The sequence below is a fragment of the Octopus bimaculoides genome, chromosome 11 (genome assembly GCF_046866305.1).
Source record: "Octopus bimaculoides isolate indiv1 chromosome 11, ASM4686630v1, whole genome shotgun sequence".
In the NCBI taxonomy this organism is placed as follows: domain Eukaryota; kingdom Metazoa; phylum Mollusca; class Cephalopoda; order Octopoda; family Octopodidae; genus Octopus; species Octopus bimaculoides.
Window position 1 is genome coordinate 6,259,203 of NC_142938.1, and position 15,297 is coordinate 6,274,499.

At 37.6% G+C, this 15,297-nt stretch overlaps 1 protein-coding gene across 11 annotated transcripts in view; it reads right to left on the minus strand.

The window, feature by feature from the left end:
* LOC106877163 (uncharacterized) overlaps positions 1 to 13,083 on the minus strand; it is a 37,527-nt gene extending 24,444 nt beyond the window's left edge. For all 11 annotated transcript variants that reach the window (XR_016243567.1, XR_016243564.1, XR_016243565.1 and 8 more), the window contains exons 1-2: positions 12,950 to 13,083; positions 72 to 4,963 (exon numbers count right to left, since the gene is read on the minus strand). Coding sequence is in view for 5 of the 11 variants with exons in the window: in XM_014925981.3 (XP_014781467.2) it covers positions 72 to 4,963; positions 12,950 to 13,066 (5,009 nt within the window). In the remaining 6 variants the exon portion in view is untranslated. The remainder of the gene's footprint in view (positions 1 to 71; positions 4,964 to 12,949) is intronic.
* Between the last annotated feature and the right edge of the window lie 2,214 nt (positions 13,084 to 15,297).

The following is a 15,297-nucleotide window of genomic DNA, read 5'->3' on the forward strand; positions in this document are numbered from 1 at the left end:
AATTACCAAGTAAAAAAATAACAAAACAGATATAGTGAAAACGATTTTAAAAAAAACAACAAAGTACTTACTGTTCATGGTCGTCATGATCCACAATCTCACTATGATCTTTACGGCTAGATGAACTACTTTTCTCTGTTGTTGTCACAACTGGTGGACAAGATGTGGTCCCATTTGCTTTAGGTTTTGTAGTTTCAGCACTAGTAGTTGCTGAATCTGCTTCTTCGACACTTGAAACTTCCATTGCCGTTTCAACCCTAGGTTCTGCTGATTCATCTTTTATATTGGAACTAATTTGAGAGTTTTCGGTAGAACTAGATGTCGGTTCTGAAGGAGAGCCAGAGTTAATTAGTTTAGCTCTTTCAGAAAAATCCGATGATGCAATAGCAGTTGTAGAAGTTGCTTGATTTTTCTCTGTTTTTCTCAAGTCAGACTGACCAGAACTTGATGCCTGTCCCATGTCCTTTACTGACCTGCAAGTAGCTTCTGAACTTTCAGTAGAATTAACATCAATACTTGACAAGTGCTGCACATCAAACTGATTTTCAAATTCAGTAGAACTTGATATGCCTTGGTTATTAGTAATTTCATTGCCAAACGTTGTGGTTGAAGCAGAAATGTCAGATGCATCACAATTTCCAAAACCGTCTTCCAATAAACTGTTTGCTGAGGATGTAGCAACATCTTGGCTGCTTTCTTGGTCCACACTCATTGAGCTAACAACATTCTGAATGTTTTCAGTGCAACTGGCAGTGACTTGGCAATTTTCAGATGAAGTAGCTGATGAACTAGCATGGTTGCTGTTAGTGTCTGTACAACTAACCTGAGTGCTGCCCACGAGACTAGCAGAAGAACTTGCAGAAACTTGATTTTTTTCATTAGAACTGGCTGTAACATGATCACTGCCACTAACTTGGCTGTTATCTAAAAGCTGATGGCTTTCAGTAGAACTAGCTGACACCTGACCGTGATCAATAGAACTAGCAGTAACCTGGCTGTTCTGAGTTGAGCTTGCTGTATGTGCTTCACTAATTGTGTGGCTACCACTTACTGAACTGGCTGATACCTGACAACTTACAGCTGAACTGGCAGTAACAAGAAAATTTTCAGTTGAACTAGTCAAAGAATTCTCATTCCGGAAGGAATTGCCAGAAACTTCATCTTGTTTAAAAGAGCTGGAACATCTTCGATTCTGACTAATTCGTGATGAAGAAACAGATGCTTGATCATTATTTGAAGAAAACATAGAAGCTGGATGTTGGTTAACAGATCTGTTAGTTGTACTACACACTTGGCCCATTTTACTCTGGCTTACTGTCTTTAAAGGATCACCAGTCATTTTCTCTACTTTCATAGAACTTCCTGTCACATAATCTGTCTTTCCAGTATTGCCAAACAACTGACCAGTTCTTGAAGAATTGGTACTTACAGATGCAGTGTTCATGGAATTGTCATTATTTCCTAGTGTAGTTTCAGGTTTCTTAGAATTGTCAGCTGTTGAAGTTTTTACAATATTACCAGGTAAAGTGCTTTCCACTACACCAGTCTTCAGAGCAGTATTAGATATTTGACCAAATCCACTGTAACCAGCCACCATCTGATCAGTTTTGGAATTTCCAGACATTTCATTAGTCTTTCGAGAGTTATTGGGTGCCTGTACATTTGTGACAAGACTTGATGGTAACTGTTCAGGTTTTAAAGAACTGCCATACATTTTGTCAGTTTTAACTACATTCCCAGAAATATAATTTAATTTTGAAACATTTTCAATTGTTTGGTTGGGGAGAGAACTAGATGAAGCTTGAGAAGTGTTAGAAACCTCAGTAGATGGCTTGACTTTTTTACACGAATTTGAATTATTATCTTTCCTGCAAGCATCTGAAATCAAGTTAGCATTCAATGACTCCTCAATAACCTGGCTTATATTGGGGAGACTACTAACAGGTCTTTCAACCGGAGAAGTGTTACTGGAAATAAAAGCAGTGTTAGTAACACTGTCGACAGTCTGTTCTGTTTTGCTGAGACTGGTTGAATCTTTATAAGAGCTTGTTGTTCCTTGACTATGTGACAACGAATTATTAGTTTTCAGACCCCGACTTTCAGAACTACTACTAGACACTTGGTTCAATTTCATAAAGTTAGCATTCCCATAGGGGCTCCGTAACTTAGTGGGGTCTGAGGCAGTTCTTGCTGGAGCAACAGGATTATTCAAATTTTGTTTACCAGAACTTACTGAAACTGATGCAGTGAGTGTATAATTTGCAGCTAGTGGCTTTCCAGAAGTCCCATGCAGTTGGGGCCCAACTGTGCTCAAATGTGAAACCGATGACACATGTGCAGAAGTGTTTGAGGGTTGTAAAAGGTGAGTAGAACTAGCTGGTTTCTGCATAATGTGGGAAGAACTACCAGAAACCAGCAGAGGATCCACAGAGCCACTAGGTAGGTGTGTTACATGAGAACTATCAGATATCTGTGCTGACGAAGTAGAATTGCTACATCCTTGTGGTAAATGCACCGAGCTGGCAGCCATTTGTGATAGATGCACAGCATTGTCTGATAGTTGTGATGGATGCACAGAACTGCCTGATACTTGGGAAAGCTGTGATACATTATCTGACATCTGTAAAGAACTGGCAGAGCTACAAGCGACTGGTGTAGAGTTAACAGAATTGCCGAGTACCTGGGTAGTATTACCCAACATTTGTACAAGGTGTGCAGAACTGCCTGACACCTGTGCAAGGTGTACAGAGCCACTTGACACCTGTGCAGGGTGTGCAGAGCTGCCTGACACCTGTGCAGGGTATGGAGAACTACCTGACACCTGTACAGGTTGTGCGGAGCCGACTGACACCTGTCCAAGGAGTGTGGAGCCGCCTGACACCTGTGCAGGGTGTGTAGAACTGCCTGACACCTGTGCAGGGTGTGCAGAGCTGCCTGACACCTGTGCCAGGTGTGCAGAGCTACTTGACACCTGTGCTAGGTGTGCGGAGTTGCCTGGCATCATAGCTGGGCGTACAGGACTACCTAATACCTTTGCAGGGTGTGCGGAAGCACCTGACACCATAACAGGCTGTACAGAACTTCCTGACACCTGTGCAAGGTGTGTGGAAGCACCTGACACCTGAGCAGGGTGTACAGAAGCACCTGACACCTGTGCAGGGTGTGCAGAAGCACCTGACACCCGTGCCGGGTGCATGGAGCCCCCTGACACCTGAGCAGGATGAACAGAGCCTCCTGACATTTGTCCTGGATAGGAGGAATTGTTAGATCTTTGCATTGAGTAAATAGAATCTTGTATATTGTAACTAGAACTGACTGATCCTTGTGGAGAATATACAGAGCTACTAGGAACCTGTGTAGGCTGAAGGGAGCTACTAGAAACGGAACTTTGGTTAGAATTCATATAACTAGCTACAAAGCCAGTTTGTAAAGAACCACTAGTAGACTGAGGAGTGCTTATGGGTATATCTGATAATTGAGCGGAAAGCATTGGTCTATTTGACATTTGGTCAGGATGCATAAGTCCTGACCGTTGACTATGTTCCATTGGCTTTCCCTGCATATGCCCTGCTGGGATTTGGCTGGGATGTATGATTCCAGGAGGAACTTGAGGCTGATGCACAGAGCCTGGCCCTTGATTTATAGGAGTATTTATCATGTGAATAGTATGCATTGTGTGAACACCAGGCATTTGACCTGAATGTTTTGGACCAGGAGATATTTGATTTGTGTGCAATGAACCACCCTGTACTTGTGCAGGATGTATTTGACCACTAGAAATTTGACTCTGGTGTTGCTGCTGTTGTTGTTGTAATGTACTAGGTAACATCTGGCCATGGCCTGTTTTCAGAGCATTATTTTGCATATGACTGGGTGTCAACAAAGCATTATTAGGATTTACTGGGTTAACCATATGACCTAAATTCATCGATCCTTCAATACAATGGCCAGAAGTAACAGAACTACTTGAGATATGACCCTGGTTCAATGAACTGGATTCCAAATGTCCAGAACTTACAGAACTAGATAATATATGACTTGGACTAACAGAAATGGGTCTCATCTGGCCAGCTTTCTTGGAACCAGCAACCATATGAATCACTGAACTACTCGGCATTTGTCCAGCACTCACAGAACTATTTGAAACCTGAGTTATGTTCATAGAGTTAATATCTGGTGTGGACTGCTGATAACTTTCCGTTGAAGTTACTCCTACCGGACTATCATTACTATGAGATAACTGCATCGAATTTACTGGAGTTGAAAAACTTTTTGAAATAATCATGGGTTCTGTTCCAGAATTTGAAAAGTTCGGAGCAACAGAGCCAATATTACTTGATGTTATTAGGCCAGATGGTTTTCCAAGACTCTGAGCAGAATATTTTGAAGGACAAGGATTCATTAGCGGGTTTGTTGAACTTGTAGAACTAGCAGAAGTTGTAAACCCTATCTGACCTAATGTTGAACTGGGGAAACCAGCAGCGGTTTTACTATAAGTACTAGAAGCAGAGAGAATTTTAACAGAATTATTCTTTTTGGAGCTGGATGTTGGACTGAAAAATGGAACTTGATTACTTGTAGGAACTTTTTGGTTGCTATCAGAATAGGTAGGTCCTTTGAGGTTTCCACAACTAGGTAATGGTAAACTATTTGAACTGTTGGGTAATAAATAAGAGTTTACTGGATTAACATTAGGATAGTTATTTGCTGAGGACTGGGTTGGCATGTTGTAGTTTTTAGTAGATGGAGCAGAAGCAGCTGTGCTCATTACCAAGGTTTCGGGCCAAGGAGGTGGAATTTGACACCCAGGAACTGAATTCAAAGAACTAGAAGCAGTAGATGCCATATGAGCTTGAGACCACATATTTCTCACAGAATCTGGTTCAGTGTTGTTCATTTCTCTTGTACTGTACGCTGTACTGTGGACTTGTATATTCCTGGGTTGCAAACCACTGTCCCCTGTCTAAATAAAGAAATAGAAAATTACGTGTTAAAGTTGATAATTTTACTAAAATATTTAGCATTCTTGCTTAAATTAAAAAATTATTTTCCATAAATCTTCAAATGCTCTCCAAGTACATCTGGGATTTAAAGAATAAAAGTAGCTTTGATTACAATATTAATTCAACAATAATTAAAACTATTCCTGCACATATCAATAGCTTTAAGAAGTAAAAAAAATCTGATAACCTGCACAACTTTTAAATTCAAAACTGGAGTTGGTTCCTTTTTGCCTTTACCCAAATAAATTCATCTTATATAACTTTCATGTTGTCTACTGAATAATATTGTTCTAGCTTTTAAGAACTTTTGAACTTGTCATACATCTGTCCATGTCTACAAATTTCCAGGTTTTGCTCACTTTCATCACTTCTTTTATACTTTACCTTATCACCTTTTGAAATTTCATCTCTAACTTTGATCCACTGCTCTCCCTTTGGCTTGCCTATCCAACTCATATATACAAACATACTTTTACAGCCACCTTCCACTTGTGTTACCACACACTATACACAGCAACCATTACAAATCTCATATTTTAAGTTTTCTAAGGGGATGACAAAGTTGATTACATCAACCCGAGTGCTCAACTAGTATATATTTCACTGACCCCAAAAGAATGAAAGACAAAGTCGACTTTGGTGGAATTTGAACTCAGAACATAAAACCAGAAGAGATGCAGCTATGTATTTATCCAGCTCGTCACCTTAATAATGATAATAATAATAATGGTTTCAAATTTTGCCACAAGGGCAGCAATTACATGGGATGGGGTAAGTCAATTACATCACCGCTAGTGTTCAGCTGATACTGATTTTATCGACCCTGAAAGGAAGAAAGGCTAAGTTGACCTCAGTGGAATTTGAACTCAGAATGAAAAGACAGATGAAACACCACGAAGCATTTTGCCTGCTGTGCTAATAATTCTACCAGCTTGCCACCTTAATGATGACAATAATAATCCTTTCTGCTATAGGTACAAGGCCTGAAACTTGGTGGGAGGGGGCTAGTCGATTACATCGACCCCAGTGCATAACTGGTACTTACTTTATTGAACCCGAAAGGATGAAAGGCGAAGTCGACTTTGGCAGAATTTGAACCCAGAATGTAAGGACAGATGAAATGCTGCTAAGCATTTTGCCCGGCGTGCTCACAATTTTGTCAGCTTGCCATCCTAATAAAAATAATAATGATCGTTTCTACTAAAGGCACAAGGCCTGAAATTTTGTGGAATTACATTGTCCCCAGTACTCAACTGCTACTTAATCGGCCCTGAAAGGGTGAAAGGCAAAGTCGACCTTGGTGGAATTTGAACTCAAAATGTAAGGATGGATGAAATGCCGCAAAGCATTTTGCCTGGCATTCTAATGATTCTGCCAACTCGCTACCATAATAATAACAATAATAATAATGACATCAATAATAATAATAATAATAATGACAACAATAATGATGATATCAGTTTGTGGTCTAAACATCCCCACCTGCCCAGCTATACCATTGTTGCTAGAACCATCACCATTCAACTGTGACCATTGCCGCCACCACCACTGCCTCCCATCACCTCCTTTACTGTTACTATCTCCAATTATACCTCTTCCCTAGCAGCTTCTTCTACACCATAATCACCATACACAGCAACACTAAACCCACCTTTATTACCTCTTCACACATCACCATCAACAGCTGTCCATCACCTCAGACAGGTTGCCTGGACCAAGACCACTGTTTCTCTACAAGCATTCCTGTCTTCTCTTTGTAACTCTACATCACAAGAGAGTTGATCAATGTACGTCATTCCGGGTCAACTGACATGAGAATTCCCATGGCTTGGAACCCACAGAAGGAGCTCACTCACCAATTCATCTTTGTTCCGATAGCAGTCACCAGCAAATCTTGTCCTCCACTCTCAAATGATTGATATTATGTTGTGGACATTTCCATAAAGCTCTTCTTCCATTGGACATTGATTCCATGATTTACTGAGAACAGCATGTAACATGTGTGTGTAGGCCCCATGAAGCTTGCTATCTTTTTGTCAGAATTCATACTGATGAACCATAAAGAACTGATTCTCCTATAGATCTGAAGAATCCCCTTTTCAAATGGTGTAGACTTCCAAATTATTCTTGATTTTTTTCAGTGTGTTCCATGCTTTTGCTAAGTGGATTAATACACTTTTTGTGGTGGATTAATTATTACTTCAGAGATAAGTGAACCATTTGACTTACTTCAGAGGTGTACCAGTTAACAAGTTGATCTAACCAGAATATCAAGCTTTCCCCTTTGGGATGCCATTACAAGTTCATCCACACAATCTACACAAACCACCTCCCTCAATACTCACACCACTAGGATATCTTCCTCCACCCCATTTCTAAGTCTGTATATCTGTGTTTCTACCTGGGTTCTCTATATAACTTAGATAATTACATACTACTTGGAAATATATTGTGTTGAAAGCACAACTGTGAATTAAACTTGTTAACACTTGGTCTTTGAGTTTGTTATTCTAAGTTGCCTGAGCATGTTTATATGAAGCTGTCATCCTGGGGAATATATATGCATACACACGTATATGCCCATACCAGTATAGCCTCTCTCTTGTAGACAACACATGTTATACACAGTATTTGCCAATTTTATTCATGCTCTACTATCCATGCATGCTAACATTACATATCCAATGGAGCGTACTAACCTCATTTCTTTCCAGTTTTAGCTTTTGCAAGTTTTCTGCATTCAAGGCCCATGTCTCACTACCATGCAGCATCACAATTCTAGCTTAAGCATCATACAATCTACCTTTCATTCTGACAAAAAAATGGCTTTAGTTGCCAGTAGACACAATTGTGCTATGAACTTTCTCAAACCCTTTCTTATTCTACCTACCCTACTTTCTGAAAAACCACCTCCTCTGCTCATGTCAATTACGTAACAGATGGTATCAACTATTTCTTGTGAACCTGCCAAGCATTTAAGAACGTCCATTTCCAGTGAGCTCATACTGCATATACCATATACGAAGCATGCCATCTGTTTCTTGCCCCTGTGATTCCACTACATTTTATGCGTATCCTTAACTTAGAATATATCAGGCAAGGCAATTTTCCTGATAACACCAGGGTCATGTCTTCTTTATTTACTGTGATCCGTAGTTTTAGGAAAGTTTACCTTTTATAACCTTTTCATTCAGGTTTTGGTTATATGCCTGTATGAATGTGCACACACACAAGTGCATATGGTTTAAAACTATTTATATATACATATATACACATGCAAACACATTTACACATGTACATATTCACTCACACATATACATACATCTATGTGTGTGTGTGTGTGCGCATATGTAGATATATCCTTAAGTCTGAATATGTTTGCATAGGTGAAGCAAGTAGGTAATTAATTGACCTATCTTTGCATTTGTTTGTTTATGGTATCAGCTGGATATCAAATATCACGGTAATTTTGGTTGGACGACAGACAAAGACTGGATGGGGGGGGGGTGTATGAATGAATTTATGCATTTATCTTTTATCTTTTACTTCTTTCAATCATTAGACTGCTGCGATGCTAGAGAATTGCCTTGAAAAATTCTTCGTTGAAAGAATCGATCACACTTTTTTTTTTCTCTATGCTTGGTATTTACTTTAGCAGTCTCTTTATGCCAAACTGCTAAGTTATGGGGATGTAAACACACCAACACCAGTTGTCAAATGGTGGCAGGGGACACACACACATATGACGTTTTTTTTTTTTCAGTTACTGACTACCAAATCCACTTACAAGGTTTTGGTTGGCCTGAGGTTATAGGAGAAGACACTTGCCCACAGTGCCATGCAGTGGGACTGAACCTGGAACAGTATGGTTGGAGAGTAAGCTTCTTACCACAGAGCCATAAAAACAAAGTTAATATTCTATAGACACAGAGATTCCTCTCTGTTAAGACATTAATACACCAAAGCTGACACGGTACTGCTCCCAATCTCACACAAAACAGCCCACAACAGGCATCCTACTCATACATACAGATGAATACATCATCATCATCACTTCATGTCCACTTTTCCATGCTTGCATGGGTCAGAAGGAGTTTATTGATGCAGATCGAATGCCCTTCCTGCCACCAACCCTCACCTGTTTCCTCCTGCCAGACATGTTTTTAGCAGAATATTGGAAATGAATGACAGTCATTCACAACAATTACACAATATCAAGACAAGGAGACACAAACAAACATGCATATCCCCACCCTCACTTAATGTCCACTTTTCCATGCTTGCATGAGTTGGATAGAGTTTATCTGAAGCAGATTTTCTATGGACAGATACCCTTCCTGTTGCAAAGTGTCACATATTCCTGAGTGAAGTAATATTCCCCCATGGCCAGGCATGTTCCTGCAGAATACTAGAAATGAATGATACTACTTGTATGACAGTTACCTTTATATATCTGAGTATTTGTACACATCTTCTTGCCTACTTGCATATGCCTGTTTCCACATATCAGCATCAAACTGCTCCTATACACCTGTGATACATGCATGGGTACATTTTTGAGTATATTTAAATATATTACACATTTTCATCCGCTAGCTGTTCTTGTTCGTCAGTGTATCCACATACAAATATATAACTGTATATATATATATATATATATAAATAAATATTTCTAAATTTCTCTAAAGGAGACTATGGCAGCGGTACTGGATATTAATAGTTATCGCCAAGCTAACATGGCAGTCCAGGAAAATAGGACGAATGCTGCCGTTGATTAGCTCCAAGAGGCCATCGCCTCTAGCTAGCTATGTGACACCTGAACCTGTGTCCGGTTATAATGGACACAGGTTCATGTGTCACATAGCTAGCTAGAGGCGATGGCCTCATGGAGCTGGCTACAGAAACCATGGCAAAACAGGTGACTGGGGCCTGGTGCCACTCTCTGGCTTGCCAATTCCTGTCAAACTGTCCAACCCATGCCAGCATGGAAAATGAACATTAAATGATGATGATGATGGTTTCATGTAAAAGTTACACTTCCATAAACAGCATGATTTTCAAACACGCTTAAATAGAAAAGTATAAATGTATATAATATCGAAGATTCTATTGAAATTACACCTATTCTATTTCTTTTTACTGAGTAAGCTATTCTTTCTCATCTATGAACCATTCCCAGACAATAATATTATACACACACAAAAGTGGCAAACTGGTAGAAACGTTAGCACGCCAGGTGAAATGCTTAGCAGTGGTATTTCGTCTGTCTTTACATTCTGAGTTCAAATTCCGCTGAGGTCAACTTCGCCTTTCATCCTTTCGGGGTCGATAAATTAAGTACCAGTTGCATACTGAGGTCGATCTAATCAACTGGCCCCCTCCCCAAAAATTTTGGGCCTTGTGCCTAGAGTAGAAAAAAATATTATACACACACACTTACACATCCATCCGAACCATGCAATCATGGAAAAAGTGGACGTTACGTGACGATGGTGATGAATAAAAGTTGTTGGTAATGTACAAAGTGGTCAACATCTTCATCATCGTTTTAACATCCGCTTTTCCACACTCGCACAGGATGGACAGAGCTTATTGTGGCAGATTTTCTACAGCCCTCCTGTCCTCAAACAAGGTATTATTCCCCCATGGCCAGACATATTTACACAAAATACTGAAAATGAATGACTACCTACTTCACAGTGACACTCATTTACAACTATGACGCAATGCCCAAACTAAAAGACACGCACACATCTCTCTCTCTTCGATATATATATATATATATATATATATATATATATATATATATATAGATATCGTTTGTAAAAAACATAAATCCGGAGAAGCACACTCTAAGATGTAGAGCAGCTTATATCTTAATGAGGAAGGCCGGTTTATGGGATTGATTACCCTGGGTTTCCCGTCTATAAAGGCTTTTTAGGTCTATGGCGCATCGTCAGAGACCAAAACCTGTTGGCCTAAGACCTCACACGATGGGCTTCTGTCAGCTACCGTCCACCAAATGCACAAAGATGTAAGCTATGACAAAGCTTGTTAGAAGACATTTTGCTCAAGGTATCTCGAAGTAGGGCTGAACTCGTAACCGTGTGGTTGGGAAGCAAACACCTTAGCCACTGAGGCACATCTGCATCCCTTGACAGTTTCATCGAAATCAACGTGCGAAGGATCAGTAAACCATAAACAAGCAAGTGTTGAAGACAGGAATGGCACATGGTCATAGAGTACTACCTTAATAAGTCTCGTTCAACCCATACCAGCATGGAAAAAAATGGATGCAAAGACAATGACGATGGTCACACATATTTCTATTTTTAATTATATATATAAATAAAAACACCATTTTTATACAGAGTATATATTAAATAATTTTTCCTTTTTCATATAAATCCCTTCGGTGAGCGCTTACTCATTATTTTGTTGTAAATAACATTTCTTAAATATATGAAACCAGTTACGTGATCAACAACAGTTGCAAAACTCGTAGTAACCGAGTTTAACCGCAGCATCACAATGAATTTGTGCATGTAATAAACAAATATATATATATATATATATATATATATATATATATATATATATATATATATACACAAACACGGATACCATATAATTATATACACATACAGAAAAGTGCACAAGCATATTACCATGCTATATATATATATATATATATATATATACACACACACACACACTCCTATGTTGTTTCAAAAAGCATATTTTTCATATTAATATATACATACATACACACAAAGTCACTCATCTATGTATACGGTATTCCGAGAAAAATTATCCTATTGTAATTAGAATTTCAGCAAACAGTTAGTTGAACAGAAAAGAAAATATTAAAACAATTCTTTCTTCAAAGGTAAATATTTACTGTATAAAAACAGAATAGCGATTACATAAACAAAGAAATAAACAATAATATTTAAATTAGTTGAAAGCTCGAAACGAAAGAAATAATTGTGGGGAAAATGGAAAAAAATAAGAAAAAGAAAATGGGGAAAAACACGTAACCTAATAAAATAAGAAACCATTGTACGAGTTTCTGATTGATTAAAGAACATATATATCTATAATTCATCGATAGTGGGAAAAATATAATCAATAGATTGACTTCTGCCGGATGATATTGTTAAATATTCCATTATTTCAAAGTGGATTTTAATGGTTTTTCCACAGCAAAGCAGTGTACAGCGTTAATACAGTGGACCCCCTCCCCCTCTTCACTGAAGATAGAGTCTCCTAACAAAGCATAATATTTTGAAAAAATAGGGTCCACCCTCGTACTGTTGATTTTTCTGACTGTCAGCGAGATCACTAAGTGATCGCTTTGCACACTAAATGTTATCATTCGGATGGAGATTTAAAGAAGGGACAAGGCATATCGTGCAGACAATATACACCACAAAAATACAAAATGATCGAGAGCGGGTTTAATATGTCGTCAACGAAGAAAGAAGTAGGAGATAGAAAATATATATAACTTATTTACGAGTTTGATTAACTGATTTTACTTATTTAATTTTTCATTTCTGTAACTTGGTGTCGTAGTTTTTGTAAATCAACATAAACAAGTTAGAAAAAAATGGGAAAATATATGATATTATGTGAATAAGGTGCATTAGTGTAGTGGCGTGGGTGTAATTTTGGTTGCAACTATTGTGATCTGACGACAAAACTAAAGAAATCAGTTTAAATTTAACAAGGATTTTCCAATTAAAATATTCACCTTCGACAAAGCAACAATAAATTCACGATTTAATAAAGAAATGCAAGAAATGTGTTGAGCAAAGAGGAAGAATTTGTTGTTAGCTTTAATCAAACAATAGTAGCTGAAACTAGCGAACAGAATTCAACGTATCATTGATTTAAAAATACTAGTGAAGAAGACAAAAATGTATCGTATTTATTGCACTCACCTTTTTCATCTGGGAAACAGCCAGCTGCTCGTTGTTTTTAGTTGTACATTGTTCACTTAAATCGGCTTCCAATGAACTAGAAAACGACGAGCCCTCTCTTGGCTCATTAGAGGCCATTGTTGATGATTAACCACAAAATTACTTCCCTTGATAGTTGCGTCTAGAATTCTTTTAACGAAAAGAACATCATGCTAGTTGGAAAAATACGATATAAAATAAGTTACATGCAGGCAAACTATTCTGCCGTACATTCTAATGTTTTTTTTTCTACCCACTTTTCATGAAAAGTAGTTTTAAAGAAAAACGATATCAATGTAACAAAGTGTAAAATGAAGGTAATGGGGGAAATAGTATACTGCCATCTATAGGGAGAAAACGTAACAGAACCAAGGGGAGATAAGAGGCGTTATAACCAAATGACTAAGCGACTAAATTTGATTAAAAATAATTTTTCGACATTAATTAGTAATTATCATTCCATCCATGATGCAGCTTCCATATTTAAAATGAATCATAGCATTCTGATTTTTAATTATTTCCCATATACTAGAGGAGGAGAATTTCTTATTTCGGTTAAAAGCTTTAAAATTTCTATTCCATATGAAGAAATTTATTTGTCACTAACATAAATATACACAATTTTATTTGCTTCTATGTTTATCCATGTGCAACGAAAAGAATAAAAGACATCGTTTAATGAGAATAGAAAATAACATTAAAAAAAAAAAACTATTCTATGGTGTGTTTATAAATACACATACGTTCCCACACTAACTTGATAAGCGAAATAAGAAATACGTAACGATCTGAAATTCGTTAGAATTAAAGCCAATAAAATATTTCTATGCGTGCTTAACCGTTATTAAGAATATTAAATTCTTTACATAAAGACATTTTGTCCAGATTTAACAAATAAATATTTTCTGTATCAGATATTCATTTGTTCATTAAGACGAGAAGTTGTCGATGAAGACTAAATAAGGTTAAAACAAAATGATAGAATTTGTTTTACAAAGAAAACAAATATATACATGAGCAATCGCCAGATTATTAATCTGCAAAAAACTAGTTGGAAATGAAGAATTCTTCGTATTTAAAGCAGAGGTCGAAAACGAGGCTACAGAAGTCTCCAACCCAAAATAATTTCAGGAAAATTCAATCAGCTAGCTTTGCATATTGAGGAATACAAAGTCTTAATTGTGTGTTGTTCTGTACTCATGAATGGATCAGAAATGAAATATGTTTTTAAGGTCAGGGTTAAAAAAATAAAAAAATTCGTTTCCAATTTCTGTTAAATAAAAAAGAAAAATTTGAAATCTATTATTCTTTATTAACACTTGTTATCTTTTTCATTGTTCATTTTATGCTAGTTTTTAGATAAATTTCAAAACATAATGCTTTAAATGGACTTTTTGAATTGGTTGAGAAAAGAAAATTTCAGATGTGTGAAAACATGGGTACTGGAAAAGAATCAGATGGGGTCCAATCAATATAGGGATGTAAACTGTTGTAGTTTGGATCTTGAAGCCCTTAACTAGTAAATAGCTTTCCTCAAATTTGAACTTGGAATGTTTAAATTCAAAAGCCAAAAACCACTGGCAAATAATATTACTAGAAAAAATTAACATTGCTCAGTCAGTAGACTGCGCTAATTCTTGAGGGTTGTACCTTTACATCCCTCTTTTGGCACATTCTTTGCTTATAGGGATAGGCATGAATGTATGCTTAAGAAGCTTACTTTTCATTACTTTTCACCCATGTGGTTTCGGGTTCAGTCCCATTGCACAGTACCATGGGCAAGTGTCTTCTACAATAGCTCCAGGCTGACCAATGCTTTGTGAGTGGATTTTATGGAAACTGTGTGGAAGCAGGTTCCCTACATTCAGAGCCCATGTCTCACTACTATGCAGCATTGCTGCTTGGGTACAAGCATCTTACAATCTGTCCTTCATTCTGAGAGAGAGACATTTTGTTTCCAACAGAGATAATAACTCTCTGAACTTTCTCTATTCTGTTCTTATTCTAGAAACTATATCTTCAGAACATCCTCTTCCACTACTAATTAGGTCACCTAAGTAACAGAAACTATCTACTACCTCTAGGGAACTTCCTGGGCATTCAGGAAAATCTATTTCCTATGTGTTCATAATATTTATTGCTCCTACATATCTGCCACATACAAAGTTTATTTTCTCTGTTAACCTTCCTTGATTCCACTGCGTTTCTTGTTTGTTCATTGCTCACACTGAGTGCACTGTATGGAATTTCTACCGAGATCATTTCTATGTATCAAGCAGAACCTTTCTCAAATATATACAGGGTGTGGTGAATATATTGTCGTCTAAATT